This window comes from Amblyomma americanum, chromosome 4 (genome assembly GCF_052857255.1).
Source record: "Amblyomma americanum isolate KBUSLIRL-KWMA chromosome 4, ASM5285725v1, whole genome shotgun sequence".
Lineage (NCBI taxonomy): Eukaryota > Metazoa > Arthropoda > Arachnida > Ixodida > Ixodidae > Amblyomma > Amblyomma americanum.
In genome coordinates this window covers 85,425,488-85,448,367 of record NC_135500.1, presented here as the reverse complement: position 1 = coordinate 85,448,367, position 22,880 = coordinate 85,425,488, and the positions used below count along the sequence as shown (strand labels likewise).

General features: G+C 46.0%; 1 protein-coding gene across 4 annotated transcripts in view; it reads left to right on the top strand.

The window, feature by feature from the left end:
* Positions 1–22,225, top strand: part of LOC144130229 (uncharacterized) — a 75,110-nt gene extending 52,885 nt beyond the window's left edge. For 3 of the 4 annotated variants that reach the window (XM_077664202.1, XM_077664203.1, XM_077664204.1), the window contains 2 exons: positions 17,569–17,649; positions 21,979–22,225. In XM_077664202.1, the coding sequence (XP_077520328.1) occupies positions 17,569–17,649; positions 21,979–22,170 (273 nt within the window). In that variant the 3' untranslated portion in view covers positions 22,171–22,225. The remainder of the gene's footprint in view (positions 1–17,568; positions 17,650–21,978) is intronic. The other variant, XM_077664205.1, reaches the window with a different exon arrangement.
* The last annotated feature ends 655 nt before the right edge of the window (positions 22,226–22,880 follow it).

Sequence of the window (22,880 nt, the reverse complement as noted above, 5' to 3'; positions counted from 1 at the left end):
AGGTGGCGTCCTTGTTGCTACAAATAAACAAATATCTGCTGTTCCCCTCGTTGTCACTACTTTTTTTTGAATGTGTTTGTATACTTTGCAAAATCGAAGTTGCTGATGTCATTGCTGCCTTCTACCGACCGCCAGATATCACCGCCAAAGTTTCTTTGTAATTTCATGAATTACTGAAGGACTTATATATGCGTTTTCCTGACATCATCTTCTTTTTATTTGGTGATATTATTTTCCCAAACATTGACCGACCTAATCTTACGGTTCACCCCAGTGATGAGGAAGTCCACGCGTTCCTTCATACCTGCTTAGATTTTCTGCTTTTTCAGCTTATCAGTAATACTACCCGGCGCTCCGCTACAACGGGTAATATTCTTGGCCTCGCCCTAACAAGTAACCCTGAGGTTTGTTCAGGAATCTTGGAAAAAAAGAATTATCTGATCACGACATCATCCCCGGGTACATCACACGGCCATTCAGTATAAAGAAATCGTCCACGAAGCGAATTCTTTGCTAATTTTTTGGAATTAACTGTTGACTGCAATAATTTTTGGAGGCCTTCCTAGCTCATTATTTATCTCGCTCAGTCTAAATAAATTGTCAATCGCTTAAAGGCGCATTGACTAATTTGGTTGACAAGTTTGTGCCAGTCATCACCATCAGATTTCATAAAATTGCACCGTGGTTCACAAATTGGCTTCGTCGTCTTAAGAATAAAAAAACACGTTTTTACCGCCAAGCAGTCAAAACAGGTCTTTTGCCGTCATGACCAAAGTGCAGGCATTGCGATCAAGAATATCAGTCACTGCTTCAAACAACTCGTCATCATTTCTTCAGTGACGCCCCGTCCACCATGTTAGCCAACAATTCTCATAGATTCTGGTGCGTCATCAATCCGATATCCCACCCCGAAAGAGTACTGATTCATACCGAGGGTGGAGCAGTCACTGAAACGGAGTGTGCACTGCTTTTTAATGAAGCGTTTTTATGCGTGTTCACCCATGAAGACACCACTTCCTCGCCCATGTTAAAGCCACCTTCCGTAACTTCCATGCCAGAAATTATCATTAGTGATTCAGGCATTCTTGCCCATTTCTATAACCTCAAAATTAATACTGGCTCTGATCAACTTGGTTTTAATAACAAATACTAAAGAATTCCTCTCTAAACCTCTATCAAGTATTTTCATCGCTTTTTTTCACAATCATTATCATCTGGTACAATTCTTGATGACTGGCGTGCTGCGAAAAGAATTCCCCTTTTAAAGTTCGGAGATCGGACTATTTCACTTAACTATCGGCCTATCTCATTAGCCAGGCACGTCTGTAAACTCCTCGAGCTCTTAATACATACTCAAGTTAATAATTATCGAGAGGTGCACGGTACCATTTTCAAATACAAGCAAGGTTTTCGCAGGGATTATTCTTGCAACACCCAACTCGCTAGTTTTAATAAGGACATATTTTTCGCAGTAGATGCAGGCTTACCGGTTGACGCAGTATTTGTGGACTTTTCTAAAGCTTTTAATCGCGTTGCCCATCAGAAGCTCCTACCCAAATCGACACGCTTAAATCTCCAACCAAATGTTATTTCATGCAGAAAACAATTCCTCTACAATAGAAAATAATTCAGCTCTGTAAATGAGTTTAACTCGTCACTGTTCCCGTAACATGTGGAGTCCCCCAAGGCAGGGTAATTGGTGCTCCGCTTTCTTTAATTTTTATTAACGATCTACTCAAGTGTGTACCTTTTAATTTAGGTAATTCGCGGATGATTGTTATATATCGTAACATTACTAAAGAAACCGACCGGCATTCTCTTCAAACTGATCTTGGCGCTTTAACGGTTTGGTGTTCCTCCTGGCTGTGGTCTCTAAATGCATCTACAACAAAGTTAATTTCGTTTACTAACCGCTCCGCTCGAATTCCTACATTCTACATTCTCAATAACGATAGCGTAGACCTTACAACTTACAAGTACCTAGGAGTTCACTTTCAGTCTCATAAAGCCGCCGTGGTGGCTCAGTGAATATGGCGCTCGGCTGCTGACCCGAAAGACGTGGGTTCGATCCCAGCTGCGGTGGTCGCATTTCGATGGAGGCGAAATGTTAGAGGCAATGCAGGTTAAAGAACCCCAGGTGGTCGAAATTTCCGGAGCTCTCAGCTAGGGCGTCCCTCATAGCCTGAGTCGCTTTGGGACGTTAGACACCCATAAACCAAACTTTCAGTCTCACCTGACTTGGCATTACCATATTAGAGCATTCTTAGCGTCAGTAAACCGCGCAATCGGCCTTCTTAGGCGTAATCTCAAACACGTGCCTTGACATTTAAAGAAACGTGCTTACATCATGCTAATCCACCCGAAAATTGAATATGCTTCTGCCATGTGGGATCCTCAAGAAGCATACGTCATAAAAAAGATTTAATCCCTGCGAGAACGTGCTGTTCGCTTCTTTTCAAATTGTTCACGCTTCACCGGTGTCACAGCATTAAAACAACGTGCCGAGTTGGAACCACTATCTTGTCAACGCTATTTCGCTCGCCTAACCTTACTTCACAAATTGTTTTATCATCCCACACTCATTTCCACACCCTGCAGTCTTTGTTCAAAGTGACCATGATAACAAAATAAAACTCATAACGTGCCATTCAACGCTTTACGCGAAATCAATCATTCCTCATTCCGTAATGGGCTGGAACAACCTGCCATCACACATAGCTACTGAGGTTAACTTACAATCCTTTCAGCGTTTGTTAAATCAAACCATGGACTTAATGATTTACGATGTTTGTGGTATTGGGTGCATTATAGTATTACTGGGAATTTTATTTTGCGTTGTTCGCTGTTTTATTTGTGTACAATACTACTTTTATTACATACTTCGTTATTGCATACACAAATTTGTTTTATTTTAAGTGCCTCCAGCGCAATTCCGTGTTTTTATGCTTTTATCCCCCCCCCCCCCCCCCCCTATGTAATACCCTTGCACGAGGGCCCTTAGAAATATTGTAAATCAATAAATAACATGTCTTCTTCATGCTTGCGCAAGTACAGGTATACAGACGGATAAAGAATTCGACTTGTCAAAAAACCTTGAACGACTCGCATCGCCTCCTTCTGCTGCCCCCACGCTTGCTGGAGACGCAGCGAACCTTGTAGCCAATTTGGTCGTCAGCCCTGAGAAGCTTGGATAAGATAGTGTCAGCGCGGAGGTAAAAATAGAGGCGTGGAATCTACAGTCAGTAAAGTAGAATTGCAGTGCACTGTACCGATGACCAATGTCTTTGCCACAATAGGCATGAACCGGCCAGCCTGTCACGCAGTATAGATACGATGGCGTAGGTTTGAACAGTAGCAGCAGAGAGCTTTATAAAGAGCGCCCACTACGAAACAGTTTAAGATAATAAGCGCTTTTTCCGCAAAGGTATTAACAAACAGGGAGTGGACTTTGAAGAGTGAAAGCTGAGACTAAAAATTGAATTAACCTCGTTTTCTGCGCCAGTGTTTAGAATTTTTCAACATGAGGAAATGCGAGACAAGGTTTGACGTAGCGGCGATAATATCGTGAGGTCTTGCATTACCCGATATGAGACGACAAAACTCAGTAATACTATGAGAAAGACGCATATACACCAGTTAATGGATCAGAGAGAGAGAAATTTCGGCCCCTGCACGAGGACGCATAGGTCTCAGTGCACATGCCATGACAGATAATCCCGTGAAGGATACCACGGCGTCAGAAGTCGACATTTCGGTGGGTCTGTCTCTTCAATAAGACATGTTATCCGCTCCCGACAATGTGAGTTTTCCTATTGAGCCTTGGGAAGCTCTTGTCTGCTGAACGAACACGAGGAGGATTCCCGCTCCAACAAAGTGCGCGTGCTCTCGGTGTTTTTAAGACGGGGTGTTCCTCGCTACGAGCTCCTTACGCCTAATGGTTGGGTGTCATTAATCGGTATTCGTACGTGACAGCGCATTCGCGAAAGTACATTCACTCTCGCCGTTCTCAACGGCATCCGCTCACTCATAAAGCGATCCGCCATATGCGAATGAACTCACTCATTATCTAATGCGACGCCAGTTCATTTGCACCTATGCTTCAAGAACTCCCGAGCAATCGGTTTCTGGCCAGCATTTACGGGCCGCGGAAATGGACAGCCTAGACTCGGCATGCTTCGATAGCGTTTTCGTTCAGCATCCTCCACCTTGCTCGATTATACGCCACTTGCTGCATGTGCGGGCGCTGGCAGAGCTGGAGCGCGTGGCCTTATTCCGCTAGCTGCAGCAACTGGCAGGCTTGCTTTAGCGGAGTGGGAAGGGGGGCTGTCGCCTACTGGTGGTGGCAGCTTGACGAGTAGCTTGGGATCTCCTCGAGAGAAACTCGTTCGGCGCACCACGCCTACGGTCGCACCGGAGTCGCATCGAAGCGACGATGTCCATATGCCTCAGCTACGCGGCTTGGCTTCGGATGCTAGCAAGGATCCCACAGAGCAGTATTTCGGTCGCTAGCCATACTTGCGACTTTATTCATGGGCCTCACAGTACGGCGTCTGCGTAGGGCGTCTTGCGATTCTTAAGGAGCTTCCCTGCCCTACTGAATTTTCAGAGGTTGCCCAAGTTGGCGCGCCAATGGCGGGATTGTGGCGCGGTCTGTGACTAGAACCGCTCGGCGAGCTTGGACCACAGCTGCGGCAACGAATAACAACACACCGAGTAGTAGGCATCAGGCAAAGTAGTTTATTCCGGAACTCCACCACTGAATGCCTCCTCTTACCAGCACTGCCGGCAGGCGGGCGAGCAACGCAAAAGAGGGGCATCACCTTGACAGCTGCGGCTCCCAGCGTTGTCCAGACCAGAGTTGTACGTAATTGATTACTTGTAATTAAATACATTTTGCTATCATTTTGTAATCAATTGATTACTTTTCTCTAACAGTACTGTTTGGGGTAATTCAGTTACTATTTTTCTGTAATATATTACCGGAAATAAATTACTTCTTTGGAAAAAAGCCTACTTGTGTAAAGCGGCCGTGACGATGTGAAAAAAGCCTACTTGTGTAAAGCAGCCGTGACGATGTGATTGCGTCAAATAGTTCGGCAGAGCGCGTAGGTGCGTATGGGGGCCTGACGTGCTGCACTGTTCGCGGTCTTGGTTCCTGGTGTAACTGGCGCCATCTATTGATGTTCCTTTCAATAGCCGTGCCAAGCTAATTGCTTGTAATAAAAATAACCAGTTTTTTCTTTGAACTGTTACAAACAGCGTCAAGAAGGCGTGGACGATGAGAAGGAATGCTTACAAAATGGGTGCTTGGTACCAACTGATTTATTTAGTTCAAAGGGACGTATTTCATAGGTACAATCGTCACCCGGACACAGCATCTATCACACGATCAAGCGATAAGCCTCACTTCACTGAAAACAGTCATGGCGTATTAAGAAAACACGCCAAAATTCTAAATCTCCAAGCTGCATTATCTTACGTTGTTAATGAAATGGATGTTCTGTAAAGCCGGTTGTGACGTTCAATGCTCTCTTCTAGTGTATCGCCGAGAGTGACTCGTCCGAAAGTCGGGAGAGCTCAGAGCAACTTCTCAACGGCTTCTGCGGCGATAAGCTTGGCGTCACTGTGACAATTCCGTTGCTAGGGCAACTAGTGTGGGCCGTTTCACGACCGAGAAGGCCCGGTCAGTGATAACGAAGTTTTTCAACCATAAGGAAATTGAAACCATATTAAGTAATGGCCGCTAGCTTAAGAAAACGGATTTTAGTAACGAACGTGACTATTCGCTTGCTGTCTGTGACAAACGCGCCAACAGCTTCGGTTCTCCAAAACGATTACAAACTAAAAAAAGAAGGTGAGCGCGTGCGCCTGACTTTCGACAAATTGTATATCATTCAGGATATTTATCTGTGGGATGTCGCGAGCGCCCAAGCCGTGCCAGGTAGTCATTACGCGGCAAACTGACCTGTTCCAACAGCCACCAATTCTTTCCAGCGTCTTCGTCATCCTCGTTGAACGTACGTGCTAGTTCAGAGAGCAGTAATAATTTCCTTTTCGCAAACATTCCAAGCGTACTTGGAAAATCTCTTGCCCTTTCTTCACTCGTCGATCCAACGTACGCTTCACTTCTGGTATTAAGTGAAACTTGGTTGGATGATTTCATTCCGGATTTCATGTTATTTCATTTTTATTTTCTTAAAGACCCCCTGTAGGTGGTTTTACATAAGGGGTGGGGTTAACATAAGGAAGCAAACATTTTTCATGATGACAGGTGGGATGTAATTTTTTATACGAAGGTTGATAGACAGGTGATGGCTGCAATTTCAATTCTTCTCAATGATGTTACCTTTCTTCTCAATGAATCCGTATTTGCTTTTTTCATTGTGATAGGCAAAATAGAAACAGAGGTGGCGTCCTTGTTGCTACAAATAAACAAATATCTGCTGTTCCCCTCGTTGTCACTACTTTTTTTGAATGTGTTTGTATACTTTGGAAAATCGAAGTTGCTGATGTCATTGCTGCCTTCTACCGACCGCCAGATATCACCGCCAAAGTTTCTTTGTAATTTCATGAATTACTGAAGGACTTATATATGCGTTTTCCTGACATCATCTTCTTTTTATTTGGTGATATTATTTTCCCAAACATTGACCGACCTAATCTTACGGTTCACCCCAGTGATGAGGAAGTCCACGCGTTCCTTCATACCTGCTTAGATTTTCTGCTTTTTCAGCTTATCAGTAATACTACCCGGCGCTCCGCTACAACGGGTAATATTCTTGGCCTCGCCCTAACAAGTAACCCTGAGGTTTGTTCAGGTATCTTGGAAAAAAAATTATCTGATCACGACATCATCCCCGGGTACATCACACGGCCATTCAGTATAAAGAAATCTTCCACGAAGCGAATTCTTTGCTAATTTTTTGGGATTAACTGTTGACAGCAATAATTTTTGGAGGCCTTCCTAGCTCATTATTTATCTCGCTCAGTCTAAATAAATTGTCAATCGCTTAAAGGCGCATTGACTAATTTGGTTGACAAGTTTGTGCCAGTCATCACCATCAGATTTCATAAAATTGCACCGTGGTTCACAAATTGGCTTCGTCGTCTTAACAATAAAAAGACACGTTTTTACCGCCAAGCAGTCAAAACAGGTCTTTTGTCGTCATGACCAAAGTGCAGGCATTGCGATCAAGAATATCAGTCACTGCTTCAAACAACTCGTCATCATTTCTTCAGTGACGCCCCGTCCACCATGTTAGCCAACAATTCTCATAGATTCTGGTGCGTCATCAATCCGACATCCCACCCCGAAAGAGTACTGATTCATACCGAGGGTGAAGCAGTCACTGAAACGGAGTGTGCACTGCTTTTTAGTGAAGCGTTTTTATGCGTGTTCACCCATGAAGACACCACTTCCTCGCCCATGTTAAAGCCACCTTCCGTAACTTCCATGCCAGAAATTATCATTAGTGATTCAGGCATTCTTGCCCATTTCTATAACCTCAAAATTAATACTGGCTCTGATCAACTTGGTTTTAATAACAAATACTAAAAAATTCCTCTCTAAACCTCTATCAAGTATTTTCATCGCTTTTTTTCTCAGTCATTATCATCTGGTACAATTCTTGATGACTGGCGTGCTGCGAAAAGAATACCCCTTTTAAAGTTCGGAGATCGGACTATTTCACTTAACTATCGCCCTATCTCATTAGCCAGGCACGTCTGTAAACTCCTCGAGCTCTTAATACATACTCAAGTTAATAATTATCGAGAGGTGCACGGTACCATTTTCAAATACAAGCACGGTTTTCGCAGCGATAATTCTTGCAACACCCAACTCGCTAGTTTTAATAATGACATATTTTTCGCAGTAGATGAAGGCTTACCGGTTGACGCAGTATTTTTGGACTTTTCTAAAGCTTTTAATCGCGTTGCCCATCAGAAGCTCCTACCCAAATCGACACGCTTAAATCTCCAACGAAATGTTATTTCATGCAGAAAACAATTCCTCTACAATAGAAAATAATTCACCTCTGTCAATGAGTTTAACTCGTCACTGTTCCCGTAACATGTGGAGTCCCCCAAGGCAGGGTAATTGGTGCTCCGCTTTCTTTAATTTTTATTAACGATCTACTCAAATGTGTATCTTTTAAATTAGGTAATTCGCGGATGATTGCTACATATCGTAACATTACTAAAGAAACCGACCGGCATTCTCTTCAAACTGATCTTGGCGCTTTAACGGATTGGTGTTCCTCCTGGCTGTGGTCTCTAAATGCATCTACAACAAAGTTAATTTCGTTTACTAACCGCTCCCGCTCGAATTCCTACATTCTACATTCTCAATAACGATAGCGTAGACCTTACAACTTACAAGTACCTAGGAGTTCACTTTCAGTCTCATAAAGCCGCAGCGGTGGCTCAGTGAATATGGCGCTCGGCTGCTGACCCGAAAGACGTGGGTTCGATCCCAGCTGCGGTGGTCGCATTTCGATGGAGGCGAAATGTTAGAGGCTGTGTACTGTGCGTTGTCAGTGCAGGTTAAAGAACCCCAGGTGGTCGAACTTTCCGGAGCTCTCAGCTAGGGCGTCCCTCATAGCCTGAGTCGCTTTGGGACGTTAGACACCCATAAACCAAACTTTCAGTCTCACCTGACTTGGCATTACCATATTAGAGCATTCTTAGCGTCAGTAAACCGCGCAATCGGCCTTCTTAGGCGTAATCTCAAACACGTGCCTTGACATTTAAAGAAACGTGCTTACATCACGCTAATCCACCCGAAAATTGAATATGCTTCTGCCATGTGGGATCCTCAAGAAGCATACGTCATAAAAAAGATTTAATCCCTGCGAGAACGTGCTGTTCGCTTCTTTTCAAATTGTTCACGCTTCACCGGTGTCACAGCACTAAAACAACGTGCCGAGTTGGAACCACTATCTTGTCAACGCTATTTAGCTCGCCTAACCTTACTTCACAAATTGTTTTATCATCCCACACTCATTTCCACACCCTGCAGTCTTTGTTCAAAGTGACCATGATAACAAAATAAAACTCATAACATGCCATTCAACGCTTTACGCGAAATCAATCATTCCTCATTCCGTAATGGGCTGGAACAACCTGCCATCACACATAGCTACTGAGGTTAACTTACAATCCTTTCAGCGTTTGTTAAATCATACCATGGACTTAAAGATTTACGATGTTTGTGGTATTGGGTGCATTATAGTATTACTGGGAATTTTATTTTGCGTTGTTCGCTGTTTTATTTGTGTACAATACTACTTTTATTACATAATTCGTTATTACATACACAAATTTGTTTTATTTTAAGTGCCTCCACCGCAATTCCGTGTTTTTATGCTTGTATCCCCCCCCCCCCCTATGTAATACCCTTGCACGAGGGCCCTTAGAAATATTGTAAATCAATAAATAACATGTCTTCTTCATGCTTGCGCAAGTACAGGTATACAGACGGATAAAGAATTCGACTTGTCAAAAAACCTTGAACGACTCGCATCGCCTCCTTCTGCTGCCCCCACGCTTGCTGGAGACGCGGCGAACCTTGTAGCCAATCTGGTCGTCAGCCCTGAGAAGCTTGGATAAGATAGTGTCAGCGCGGAGATTTTGCTCGTAAAGAGTCTGAGGACTGATCTGAGTGGCTTCGTGTAAAGGTCCACTAGCCAAAGCGAGAAGTATTGGTGTCTTGCATCTGGCTAGCGGCGGCGATGCACGAATTATGATTTTTGAGGCGAGCACTGGACACCACACTACGCAACATAGCGATCCACTATGCCAGCCGCTATTTGCAGGCGATCTTCCAGTTGGCTAACGTTGCTTTCTGTTCCCCAAATCATAATGTCGTCGGCACATAGTGCTTGCTGTACACATTCAAATCCATCCAGTTTGGCAGGGAGATGGAGCATTGCCATATTAAAGAGTAGTGGGGACAGCACTGCACCTTGTGGCGTGCCCCGCGTACCCATAGTGTAAGGGCAGAGCTCCTTGTCGTGAATGCGGGTAAAGGCTTCGCGGTCCGTTAAGAAACTTTTGATGTAATTAAAAGGGTTGTGTCTGCCGTTTGTCTCGCTGAGGTGAGCGAGGATGACGCTTTGTTTCACGTTGTCGAAGGCGTCCTTTAAATCCAAGGCGAGAACCACTTTGCCATCGTGAGGGTGCTCGACAGGCGGAGTACATCGTGGCAGAATTGAAGCAGAATGTCCTGTGCCGACTTGCGAGGATAGAATTCGAACATCGTGTGAACGTGTTACGGGCCTCCAGATTTTCGGAGGATTCGGAGGCGATATGGAATTATGGCCTCCATAAGCTTCGCCGACAAGGCGTTAAATATATATGTCGGAGGTTATCGGTATTGATGGGCTTACCTGCCTTGGGGATGAAGGTGACAAACGCCGTTTCCCAACCTAGCGAGAGGAGTATATCTCTTTTTCAGATTGCGTTGATATCTTCTAGGAGAGCCTCAACGCCGTGTCAGGAAAGTTGGCCAAATGCTTGACCGTACCCTTGTCGTTGCCCGGCGTGGTACCCCGTCTCATTTTATCAAGAACCACCCGCAGATCGTGGAGTTGCAACGGATGATCCAGATCCGGATTATTTCTGCCTGCATAGAGGTATTCCTGGCCCCGGGGCCATGGTGTTCTTGAACTTGCCACAGATACTGATCCTGTAGAGTCTGTGCAAGCTATCCATATTACCCTTGAAGTTATGAATTGCTCGGTGCAGACGTTTCTGTGTTGGTCTAAGTTGGGTCTATGAGGCTGCTCAATATCCTCCAAGTATTGCGACTAGACATTTTTCTAGAAGCCGATTTACAGCAATCCACCCAATTAGAGTCGGTGAGCTGGGCAGCATACTCTAGTGCTATTGGGAGAGGTCGTGAATCAGCAGGCGGTGTTTCTTGTTATGTTTCCGACGGCGCCACCTCATAGCGAGTCTGCGCCGCGCTTCCCGAGTATCAAGGAGATAGATGAAGGAGACTGTCTTCCACATCCGTCACCTTATCTGTTGCATTTGCTTCTCATGTTTTTGTAGACTTTGGTCGATTGTGTGCGCCCAGGAAGAATAGTTATTTTGGAGCCGACTGTACGGAGGGAGGAATTGACGGAAAGCCGTCCAGTCTGGCAGGCGGGCCTGTGCTATTGGGCACTGTAGGGGACGAGTATAAATGATAATGTTGATAATGCAGTGGCCACTACCAAAGGTATCCTCGGTATTGATCCAGTCTGCGTGTATTATGTTGCGGGTGAGGGTAAGACCGGGATAAGTGTCCCGAGCTACGCAGTCACCGGCGTCAGTATGGAGAGTTGTGCCCAGCATGGTGATTAACTCCGCAAGCTTTCTGCCACGCCATTCTTCCTGACGATAGGCCCACAAGTGACGGAGGGCCTAGACATCACCCACAATAAGACGGGGGTCGCGACCTGCTATCTTTAGTGTCTTGGTAAAGATGTTCGTGAACGTAATGCTCTTAGGTTTATTGGGGCAGTATATAGTTAAAATGTGTACGGGTGGGTGAGCGTGACGCAGGTGGAGGACTGTCATCATCACGTACGTATAGGTTAGGTTAACTTCGAGATCGACCTCGTGCGCGGTAAAGCCTTTGTGGACAAGAAGACAGGTAGACAGGTTCCGTTGGGAAGTGTTGAAACCTGACAGCCTCCCCACAGCCCCAGGTTTCTGGAGTGCGACTAATGCTGACGTGTGGTCAAAAGTGTCGAGACAAAACCTCAAGTTAGCTCTTTTTTTGCAGTCTTTGAAACCGTGGCATTGCATGAAAGAGAAAGCCTGATCTTTTGGGGGCGGCTGTGCCATGTTTAATTTTGGGTTGCGTGAAGCTAGACTCCACAGCTACGGCTCCCAAGCCCTGATCTGGAAGGGGCTCCGCGGAGTATTCGGCGATTACGCTCAGGTCAGAATTTCGTGTAAATTGATGGACGGTTAACGTCCTTTATTGGACTATAGGCCTGAGGTCCAGGGATGGGCCAGACTCGCTCATCCATGTTTTAATATTACTGGTGACTGCAATCGTAACGTTCTGAGTTATGCTTTCTAGGACCTGACCAAAGTTGGCGCATTTCTGCCAAGCCGCATGCATCGCACATTTCGTCGTCACAGCCGTCACGTAGCTCAAGGCGCGAAACAGGTGCCCACTAACCCGGGGGGTCAGTTATGCTCCTTTCCTTTCGTGACTCTCCCACTATCTTCCAGAATGATATTTACGAAGCTGTTGCTCTCTCTCAGATGTCAAAATATGCTGAAGAACTAAAAATATTCATCATAGTCCGCCGTTCTCGTTGCTGTAGCTTATTCGAAGAGGATGTTAACTGCATGTCTATGTGCTGTTTGTAAGAATAAGTTTAACTGAATGCAAATAAGACATAATATCTCTAATGTAAGGCCTACTTCATGGGGTTTCTACGCCCTCCACAATCAGGCTGATATTCGGGGGTCTCTTGTTCGTGATTTAGTTGTCCACTTCGATGCTAATGTCTAATATTCGCTTTACATTTTGGAGGTCAGGCACTCCAGCCTGCGCGTGCATGGCATGGTGACCCGCGCATACAGGGTCCCGTCTAGTACTGTAAGACATTTTGCTTCGTAACGTAGCATTTTCATGTCGAGACTTTAGTATGTTTTCGTTAGTTGAAGATAGATATGCCGCACGTTTTTGCAAAGACGCGAAAATATGCAAAAGATTTAAGAGGAATTCCATGGGTCGTGCTTTCTGCTTGACTGCTCCCCGAGACGATGATAGGGCTGCTCTATGCGCCCTGGGATTAATCGGCTTGGACACTTGACATTAACTGCATGCAGCTAGCATATCTGATGAAACTCTGAGTGCCTGGATAGTCAGTGTGACAGACCCACGTGTTTTTCGTGTGAGCTTTAAAATTAAGCCACAGTGTGCGAGTAATGTGTACATAAAACGCCATGGCACCGCGTGGTGTTGAGATATCTGAATAGGAGCGTAAAGAATTGGGCAAGTTGGTCAGACATGCTTAACGGAATAATGGCGCAGATCAAGTGACAGGGCAGCAGGAGAGCACAAACACACACAAGCGCCAGTAAAGGGCAGTCGGCCTTATGTGTTTTCGCAGAGAAAAACAGTTCTAAACAATCTGATTTGCTGTTCCCAATACTCTGCACTAAATGGTCGAGCTGAAGGCGCTTGCAAAGCTTTTTTGCTTTATTTTTTGCTTTGGAAAGTGATACATTGGAACATCGGTTCAAAACTGACCCCAACGCACGAGAGGCTTTTTGTTTGAAAATACGTGAAGGTAACACAGCAAACCCAGCTTCTTTGTTTGCTGAGTGAAGACAAACACCATTTCCCTTCTGAACTGAGGAAATCCGTGACAAATGAACACGATATCGTGGTCGGCGACAGCCGGCTAACACGTCTACACCTTGCGAAATGCACAGATCACCGCCATTGTCCGAAGCCCGTTTGCACACTTCTCTTACAACCGCCACCAGTTCCGGAGCACTCTTTCTTGGTTCCACGGCGGACTTGGGTCCAAGGCGCAGCACTTGTGTCACATAGTCAGGAAGGCGGACGTCACCAAGAGTATGCAGCTGGTTAGAACTGCTCGGCTTCTTCGGAGGCAGCAAGCCCCGTAGATGTGTCAACATGGCCTTCCATATGCACTCGGTGGTTCGGGCCAATAGGCCATTATACTCCCGACATTTGAAGCATGCTCTCCCTGGAGGCTCACTCCTGAATAAGGTCACGTGAATTCAGTCCCTGATAAATCTAGTCTGCCTCCGCCATTCGGACCGCAAAATCTTGCAGATCCGTACACCATGGCTTACCGACGGTAGGAAGCCACCAAAAATTGCCTTGATGAACGGAGGTAGAATACTAGAACGGATGCAGAATCCGAGGGCGCGTGCTTGACATTCAGCGTTGGCAGTCAAGGAAACGAGGAAACACGGGTTAGCACATTCAAGATTGAAAGAACCCGATGTACTAGAAATGTGATTAAGAAGCGTGAAGGATTGGGCAAGTTGGTCAGACATGCTTAACGGAATAATGGCGCAGATCAAGTGACAGGTCCGCCTTCCTGACGATGTGACACAAGTGCTGCGCCTTGGACCCAAGTCCACCGTGGAACCATGAAAGAGTGCTCCGGAACTGGTGGCGGTTGTAAGGGAAGTGTCCAAACGGGCTTCGGACAATGGCGGTGATCTGTGCATTTCGCAAGGTGTAGACTTTTTTTAGCCCGCTGTCACCGACCACGACATCGTGTTCATTTGTCACGGATTTCCTCAGTTCAGAAGGAAAAGGGTGTTTGTCTTCTCCCAGCAGACAAAGAAGGTGGGTTTGCTTTGTTACCTTCACGTCTTTTCAAACAAAAAGCCTCTCTGCGTTGGGGTCAGTTTTCAACCGGTGTTCCAGTGTATCACTTGCCAAAGTAAAAACTAAAGTAAAAAAGGTTTGCAAGCGCCTTCAGCTCGACCATTTAGTGCAGAGTATTGGGAAAAGCAAATCAGATTGTTTAGAAGTGTTTTTCTCTGCGAAAACACATAAGGCTGACAGCCCTTTACTGGCGCTTGTGTGAGTTTGTGCTCTCCTGCGGTCCTGTCACTTGATCTGCGCCATTATTCCGTTAAGCATTTGAAGAGGATTTTTACTCTTTCAGCCAAAACCTACTGCGTGCACTGGGAGCTAATACCCTTGACTGTTATCTTTTTCTATAACTCATTATCACTGATATGGTCTATTTGTTTTCATTTTTCTTTTGTCATTCGCTCCTCAATTTTTCATTCTTCTCTTCTCTTTCACTGCTTTGAGTGCATTTATTGGATTAAGCATGTGGCTTTTAGGGAGCACATCATAATAGAATTTGAAATTTACATATCTCTTCGTCGAGAGTAGATGTAAGCATCACTGCAGTAAAGGGGCACCGTAATCTAGGACGGGTCCTCGATACAGATAGCCGCACACATGTCCTAGGGAGCGCCTATCACCAGCCACTTTGCTTTAGCTTTTGTTCGCGAGCAACAACGCGCCCGACTCTCTTTGTCGCTTTTTAAATGCGGCGACCCAGCGACCAGCTGGACAAGAGGCGATGGCGCCAGCGCATCGACTGATAACAACTTGCAGCTAATTACTGCCTGTGTTCTACGGTTAATTTGTTTTGGGTAATGACGGCAACTTGCGCGGCGTTACTAACCTAACTTGTCAATTGCCGCCACGACTAGGTTTGCGACTCTCGGAGTACAGGGCACAACTTGGGCTGCGTGCCGCGCAACAGCTTCGCTCAACATGGGACCTCGTAGACGCTGCTGCTAAAGCATGCGGTGCTTTGGTGGCAGCGCCGCACCTAGCACCCGGCTGACTGAAAGCTTCGCCAAAGTTCCTCTATGCTCGCCTCCGTGTCCTCCTGCATTCACGCGCCGAGGTCACCCGCGGAGCGCCGAGAAAGGGAGCCGAAAGCATTTCATGCACAAAAATAAAAATCATCAATGAGGTGGTGAAGTTACTTTTATTCTGTCAAACTGGGGTGCCCGCTCTTGATAATCGTAATAATAATTGGTTTTTGGGAAAGGAAATGGCGCAGTATCTGTCTCATATATCGTTGGACACCGGAACCGCGCCGTAAGGAAAGGGATAAAGGAGGAGTGAAAGAAGAAAGGACAAAAGAGGTGCCGTAGTGGAGGGCTCCGGGATAATTTCGACCACCTGGGGATCTTTAACGTGCACTGACATCGCACAGCACATGGGCGCCTTAGCGTTTCATCTCCATAAAAACGCAGCCGCCTCGGTTGGGTTTGAACCCGGGAGCTCCGGATAAGTAGCCGAGTGCCCTAACCACTGAGCCACCGCGGCGGGTGAGAGCATTTGCCCACCTCACTTTCTGACCGCATTGCCTGATGCGCTACAAGCCTAACAATCTGACTTGATTTCACTATTATTGCCTACGTCATCCCCTCTACTGCAAGGACGGGTTCTCTTCGAAGTACACGCTAAACAATTTCTCACCTTTTAGGGTGTAGATCAGCTGTCCCCAGATGAACACCCTTTTCCAGTTGTTCGGTGCTAAAAAAGGGTGCAGAGATAAGCACCCTTAAGGAAGGGTGCACTTAATGATACTTTACACGATGTAATGGTTGCACCGTCATTAAAGGGTACTATTTTTCCGTAACACCGCTACGAATGCATGTTGGAAGGGTGCTCCACGTTGATCCACCCATGATCCACCCGTGCACCCTTCCTGAAGGGTGCTGATCTCTGCACCCTTTTTACCACCCAAAAGGGTGTTCGCCTGGGGACAGCTGATTTGCACCCTTAAGGGTGAGGATTTGTTTAGTGTGTACTTACAAGCACGTACTCTCAAATCAGGCGTTGGTTGCATAAGTCCAGCGCATATTATTCTCCCGTGGCCAGGAGGTTGCGCAGACGGCCTCTCAGGATGCAAAGCCAACCCGTATGGTTTTCGACCCATTTACGGGCTTGCTATTCAAGTTTAAGTAGCAAGTTGTGCAGCTTATGGTCATCGCTGCACCCGTTACAACGAGCGACACGGTGGAAAGCCAATCTTTGGAGTTCTTGAACACTCGCCGTTAACAGATAACGCGCAACAGCTTCGCTCAACATGAGACCACATAGACGCTGCTGCTAAAGCATGCGGTGCTTTGGTGGCAGCCCGGCACCTAGCACCCGGCTGACTGAAAGCTTCGCCAAAGTTCATTTAGGCTCGCCTCCATGTTCTCCTGCGTTCAGGTGCCAAGGTCACCCGCGGAGCGCCGAGAAAGGGAGCTAAAAGCATTTCATGAGGTGGTGAAGCTTCTTTTATTCCGTCATTCTTGGGTACCCGCTCTTGAAGGACTGGTTCTCTTCGAAGTACTTACAAGCGCGTACACTCGAATCAGGCTATAGTTGCATAAGTACAGCGCATCTTATTCTCCCGTGGCCAGGAGATTGCGAGGTAGGCCTCGCAGGATGCAAAACCAACCCGTATGGTTTCCGACCCAATTACGGGCTTGCTATACAAGAGTCAAGTTGTGCAGCTTACGGTCATCGCTGCACCGGCTGTAACGAGCGACACGCTAGAAAGCCAATCATTGGCGTTCTTGAACACATCGCCGTTAACAGATGATTCAGTTCCCGACTGACCACACACTGAGATTTTCTTTGAGAGCCTTTTCTAAATTGTCATCGACGCTGGTTGTGGCGTCCGAGGCGGCGTTGCCATTGTGACGGCCGGAACCAGTCACATCTGAATTCAGCGGACACTTCACTGAGACGGGGCAGCGGCGCTGGTGTACAGGGATGAGAGCTGTGCTGATCGTTACCCTACCCGCGTATGGAAACATGTCCGGCTCCTTGACCAAATTTCTAACGTGTATTAGAAAAGAAGCAGTCGGGTGCCGAAGAACTGCCGGAACCGGCTGAGAAAGCCTTAGCGGGCAGGACATTAACTTCTGCAACCTCTTCTTCTAAGCAATGTGACAATAAATTTGGTAACAGATAATTTCGCAACGGCAGCCCCTTTGAGCGAGTTTGCCTCTCTAAACGTGTTTCTTCTATGCCTTTTTCAGATCTTTGTTGGATGTATTTATTACCGTAACGGAATACCAGATGTTGATACGACTTATCTAAGATTGAGTCAGACTTGCGTGGTAGGTTCCAGACTTCTTTACTTGCACTACCCTCATTTTGCACAGCTACCTGCACTTTCATAAGCTCGAGGTAATACCTAAATTTAAGAAAATTAGCAGAGATCAGTTTCATGTATACATATATTGCGTTAATTGTGCTAATTTTTCTATCTCTAGTGAATGTGATAACAAGCAGTCTCCTTTTGAAGAAGCTTAACATTCTTGTATTTTGGTACAGACGGTGCCACGCTTATTTTTGTTCGATTCGAGCTCAACTTCATGTTTTACAAGTGTGGTATTCTTCAGGTTTTTTAAATGCAGGAATATGCCAAGCTTCTAGTTTTCAAATGTGGTGTTAGTGCGATTTTTGCCATTGCGAACCACGGTCCTTCACATTAGCCGCTGCCAACGCGTTTTTATGCGCCATACATGTGTGCACAAATATAGTGCCTTATTTTTATAGATCGGAGATTCTTCTCAAAGCGACGAAGACAAGGTACTGGAGCCGAAAGACTCCTGCCACCAAATATTAGTCCACCGTTGCACATATAAGTTTTCTTTGAAATCATTTTGTATTGGTAACTCTCGTTATTTGAGGCATATTTCAAACCTGACTTCAAAATTCTAACCTTATAGAATAACAAGCACACATTCTTCTTGTTAAAATGAATATTGTTGTTAGGTCCTAACAAGAAGCCTTCATAGATGGAGTGAGGTACACGTACAACGGAGCGAAACAACCAATCGGTGAGCAGTGCGCCATGCGACATGTGCACCGCCTTGCGGTCAAACTGTTTGGCAGAGTGGCACAGTTTGAGTGCTCTGTCTCTGTAGCTTTCCCTTCGTTTAAAACTTAAGTTGTCGACTAGTATAGAGACAATACCCCGTCTCAAAGCGGTGTATTCTGTACATCTCCACTCACATGTACGACGGACTTGCATTTCTGCATGCACAGGCTTCCAGAACTGAATAAATGACAAAAAACTTTCTTCTTTTTGGTGTGCTTTTGTGTTTTTATTTCATTTCTTCGCTTCGCTTTCTTTTTTTTTTACGCGTTGTATGCGAAGAATGTCGAGTGAATGCTACCATGAAGTTTCAGAGGAAATCACTGTCACTGGACTTCCTTTGCGTAAGTCCTTTATAAAGATTTTAGACATGGGCAGCAAAGTAAGACGAGGACTGAAGATAATTTTAAAATTTTCGAAAATTATCAGCTAAACTAGGCGACTGCGTTGTTATAAGGTTCGGTTGAAGCGGTCGTATGGAGGCAATTAAAGCTCACGGGGAGGCGGCGGTTGTGCGTGTGCGTGTGTGTGTGTGTGTGTGTGTGTGTGAGAGAGAGAGAGAGAGCATGTGTGCGTGTGTGTGAAGGGATAAAGGAAAAAGGATAAGGGTTGCAGGAGGGAGTGAAAGAAGAAAGGAAGAAAGAGGTGCCATAGTGGAGGGCTCCGGAATAATTTCGACCGCCTGGGGATCTTTAACGTCCACTGACATCGCACAGCACACGGGCGCCTTTGCGTTTCGCCATGATCGAAACGCACCCGCCGCAGTCGGGTTCGAACTCGGGAAGTCCGGATCAGTAGTCAGGCACCCTAACGACTGAGTCACCGCGGCGTACCTCAAAGCGCGATTAAGGCGTCCATTGACAAAGGGAGCCAGTTATGCGCGCTTCCTTTCCTCAATATCATTGGTCCAGAACGTGTCAACGCCGACAGTATTGAACACAATGAACATCGGCGGCCTAAAAAGCTTCAGTACCGCTTTATGCCACAACGTTGTCAACGCCAACGCATTCAGTGAACTTGTATGGCCAGCTTAGTTCAGTTTATGGGGATTTAACATTCCAAAGAGACCCATGCTATCAGGGACACCATAGAGAAGGGCTCCGGAAATTTCGACCATCTGTGGTTCTTTAACGTGCACTCACATCGCATAGTACACGGGCCTCTTAAATTTCGCCTTCATCAAAATTCGACCCCCGCGACCGGGATCGAACCCGCGTCTTTCGGGTCAGTAGCCGACTGCCATAACCACTGAGCCACCGCGGCGGAACATTGTCACTAACGCCACGTACGTAGCTTAAAACGCCACTGAGGTGTCCAATGTCCCAGGGGGCCAGTTATGCGCCTTTCCTTTGCTTTCGAAGCTCCCGCTCTTTATCAGTTTCGGCACAATTGCAGCTCGGCGATGTCACGTGGTTATGAAACACACGCCAAACAAGCTACGGGAAGGATTAGTAAAGCTGGCGCCTGCGCCCGTCTCCAAGGCGACGGCGTGAGGAGCCGATCATCTTCCAGAAAACCGCTTATTAGAGGCGGTAAAACAGATTTTTTGTTCTACTTTTGTTTCTAAGATGAGGCCCAATTTACATCATGTTATTCAGCCTTCTTAGCATTTTACCACGCCAAAGAGCTCGCCTTTCATAGATTTCATAATTGCAGCCGCTCCTTCGATACGTCTATACTAAACCAAACGAGCGCAATGTATAGCCGCGCTGTCTTTCCTCGTCGGCGATTGTGCATTATATTTCACTCATGCCGTACCTTGATAGGTTTTTCTCTTTTGCACTCTACCCTCCCCTATGTTTCTTTTTGTGGACTAGAACACAGACCTACACCACCATGATATCGTCACCGAAGGCACCAACGGCTCTGGCTGTAAAACCTTCAAATACCTAGTCACAGCCACAGTTCTGTCCGAGATGGCCGACAGCAATTCTAATTTGGGTTGTAACGAAGCCAGCTTCTTGTATTCAAGCGCTTCAGAAATAGTGCAACGCCATGAAAAACGCGGAAAAAATAACGCCCATCGTTCGACTCCTGCAGCGATGAATTACGCATCCTACCAGTTGCACCTCGCATCTGCTTTGTAAGAAAGGTTGTTTACAGGACGACAGCCAAAAACTAATGGTGACATCTTGTGAGCCCCGGTTTAAATGGCAGGCTATGGTGTGTCACGCCAGCGAGGAATTGTTTTACCTCATAATTTTCAAAAGTATACATGAACGCCAAACATGTTCGCTTAAGAACACACACAGTTTCCATACCTACTCGCTTTCATCATCAAGGTCTGGCTGCGGGTGAGTTGCAGCTTGGCTTTCTAAGCCGCAGTGTAGATGACGGCTGGGTCACTGCACTAACGGCGTGGGAGTGGGAAGAGGGGAGAGTTCTACGGGAACGAGTAATATTTTCGCGCGTAACCCGGACTCAAGCAGCAGCCCTCTGCACAGGTCTGGCTAGGTCTCTAGAATAACACTTCTATCATAGTCAATCCCGGGACATTATGCATCGCGGTGCTGATACACCGAAATTCGCTTTCTATTAATTTGCCGGACTTCAGCTTTTTGAGTATCATCCTTACCTTGAAATTGTTCGTTTCCCTTATGTGTGACGCCGGGCACTCAGAGCAGGGAATTTAGAACACATGATCTTGTGCAATTCTTCTAGCATACGGCCATTTGGGTTCCGGTAGAGGAAGCCGATGACGGTAGTCGGCTATTGCATAGATAGCGCCCTTATCTTATACAAGAAGAAACAAGAAAGATAAGGAAACCAAGTCGTCGATACCCTCCACAAAATGGATAACCCACTTCCTTTGTTAGACATATCATCGGAAGCAAATAAAGGGTCAACAAAGGTAATTTTCTGCCTATACCAATCATACGCCATAACCAAAAATGTGAATGCATTCCAAAGGTAAAATGCGCTAGCCAAAGCTTGGACCATATTCTCGGAAAGTAAAGCTTGCAAACAATATGCAAGGCGTCTATAGTCACCAGACGCCTCCTCTGCACCGTGAAAGACCGCCACCCTAAAGAATATGCCCAAGGCGCGTACAGAATCCCGTGCTCTGAGTACCCGGAATCAAACGTTGGAGAAACGACGAATATCACAGATAGAATAAAGCAGCATTAAGGTAACGTCAAATTAACGCTGAATTAAGTGCGTTGACCGAGCACTGCTGGGCGTATGACCAAAGAATTTAATTTGACTCAGCTATTGTGCTGGGGCCTAAGCGAAACCCGTGAAGAAGGCTGCTGCTTGAGTCATGGCATATTCTTCAAACACGGGCAGCGTTTAGTGCCTCCTAGGTGCCGTTCCCTCTTCCTATGCCTACAGTTTTTGTTGGGTGGCTCGGCGGGCCACTACACATGGGCTTAAAAACCAAGCTGCCATTCGCCCGCTGTCCCGTCATGATAAGGATCCCGAGTAGGTTTCAAAGCGTCGTGTTTTATAACAGGAATTCTTACTTCTATTATTTGTCATTTAAATTTGCATTCTCTACCAAACACACCTCAACCGAATGCTTTCTTTTGAGCGACTCCTATGACACAACTTTTTCTTTCTATAGAACACCACTGTTCAAGCAGCCCTCCAGATGAAGGAATACGTGAACTACACCTGTCCACTCGGCGTGTGCTCTGAAGACATCTGTCAAAGTAGTGGCCTTCGTATCGGATGCTGGAAAGTCCCATCAATGCTCCCTGATTTAAATTCAATGACAATGCTGCCGAACGATCGGGAGGCTGATGGAAGTAATTAGCTTAGGCTACAGAATCTTCCTTCTCAAATAAATTCATTATAGCTTGCACAGCGCACTTATTCTTTGATGTGTCTTGGATTAAAATACATGCTCCTTTTTGGGGCTGCCTATGAAATGAAAGCGCGATTAACTTTGTGACTGAACTCGTTAGGCTGAGGAAAGAAAGAATTCATCGGGTTTCCGGAATTTTTGCAGGATATCAAGAATTCTAATTTTCAATGACACAGTCATTTTGCTGCAAGCCTTCTTTTTTATAAAAAGAGACAGTTCATCCCGCATGCTTATGACAGTATTTCCCGCTGAAATAGCTGAAATTCCTCAATTTGCGTTGTTGCTAGGCGCACAGCGAACTCACGTCGATAGGAAACGAGTGTTATTTGAAGCAGGCAACGCAAAAAAAGGACCCGGCGCCTTTAGAGGTTACCAGAGCCGTTTTTCACGTGTCGGTTGCTTGCAATAGAGCTTGCTAGTGCCGCGAAAACTCCGCAACCTTCTCGCTCTATAAAGGCGCGATACAGGAGATTATTTCGGTTCGCATAAACGAGGCAAGCGTCCGTCGAGAGGCGCTTGTCTCTTCAACCAACAACTTACGTGAGCTCCACAGTGAATGTTGCCGCCTTGAGGTAGGAAGGGCAGTAGACAAAGTGCGCAACGAATGTACACACACGAGCTAGCAGGCTCCAAAGCGTTCAGTGTCTTCATAATTGCTA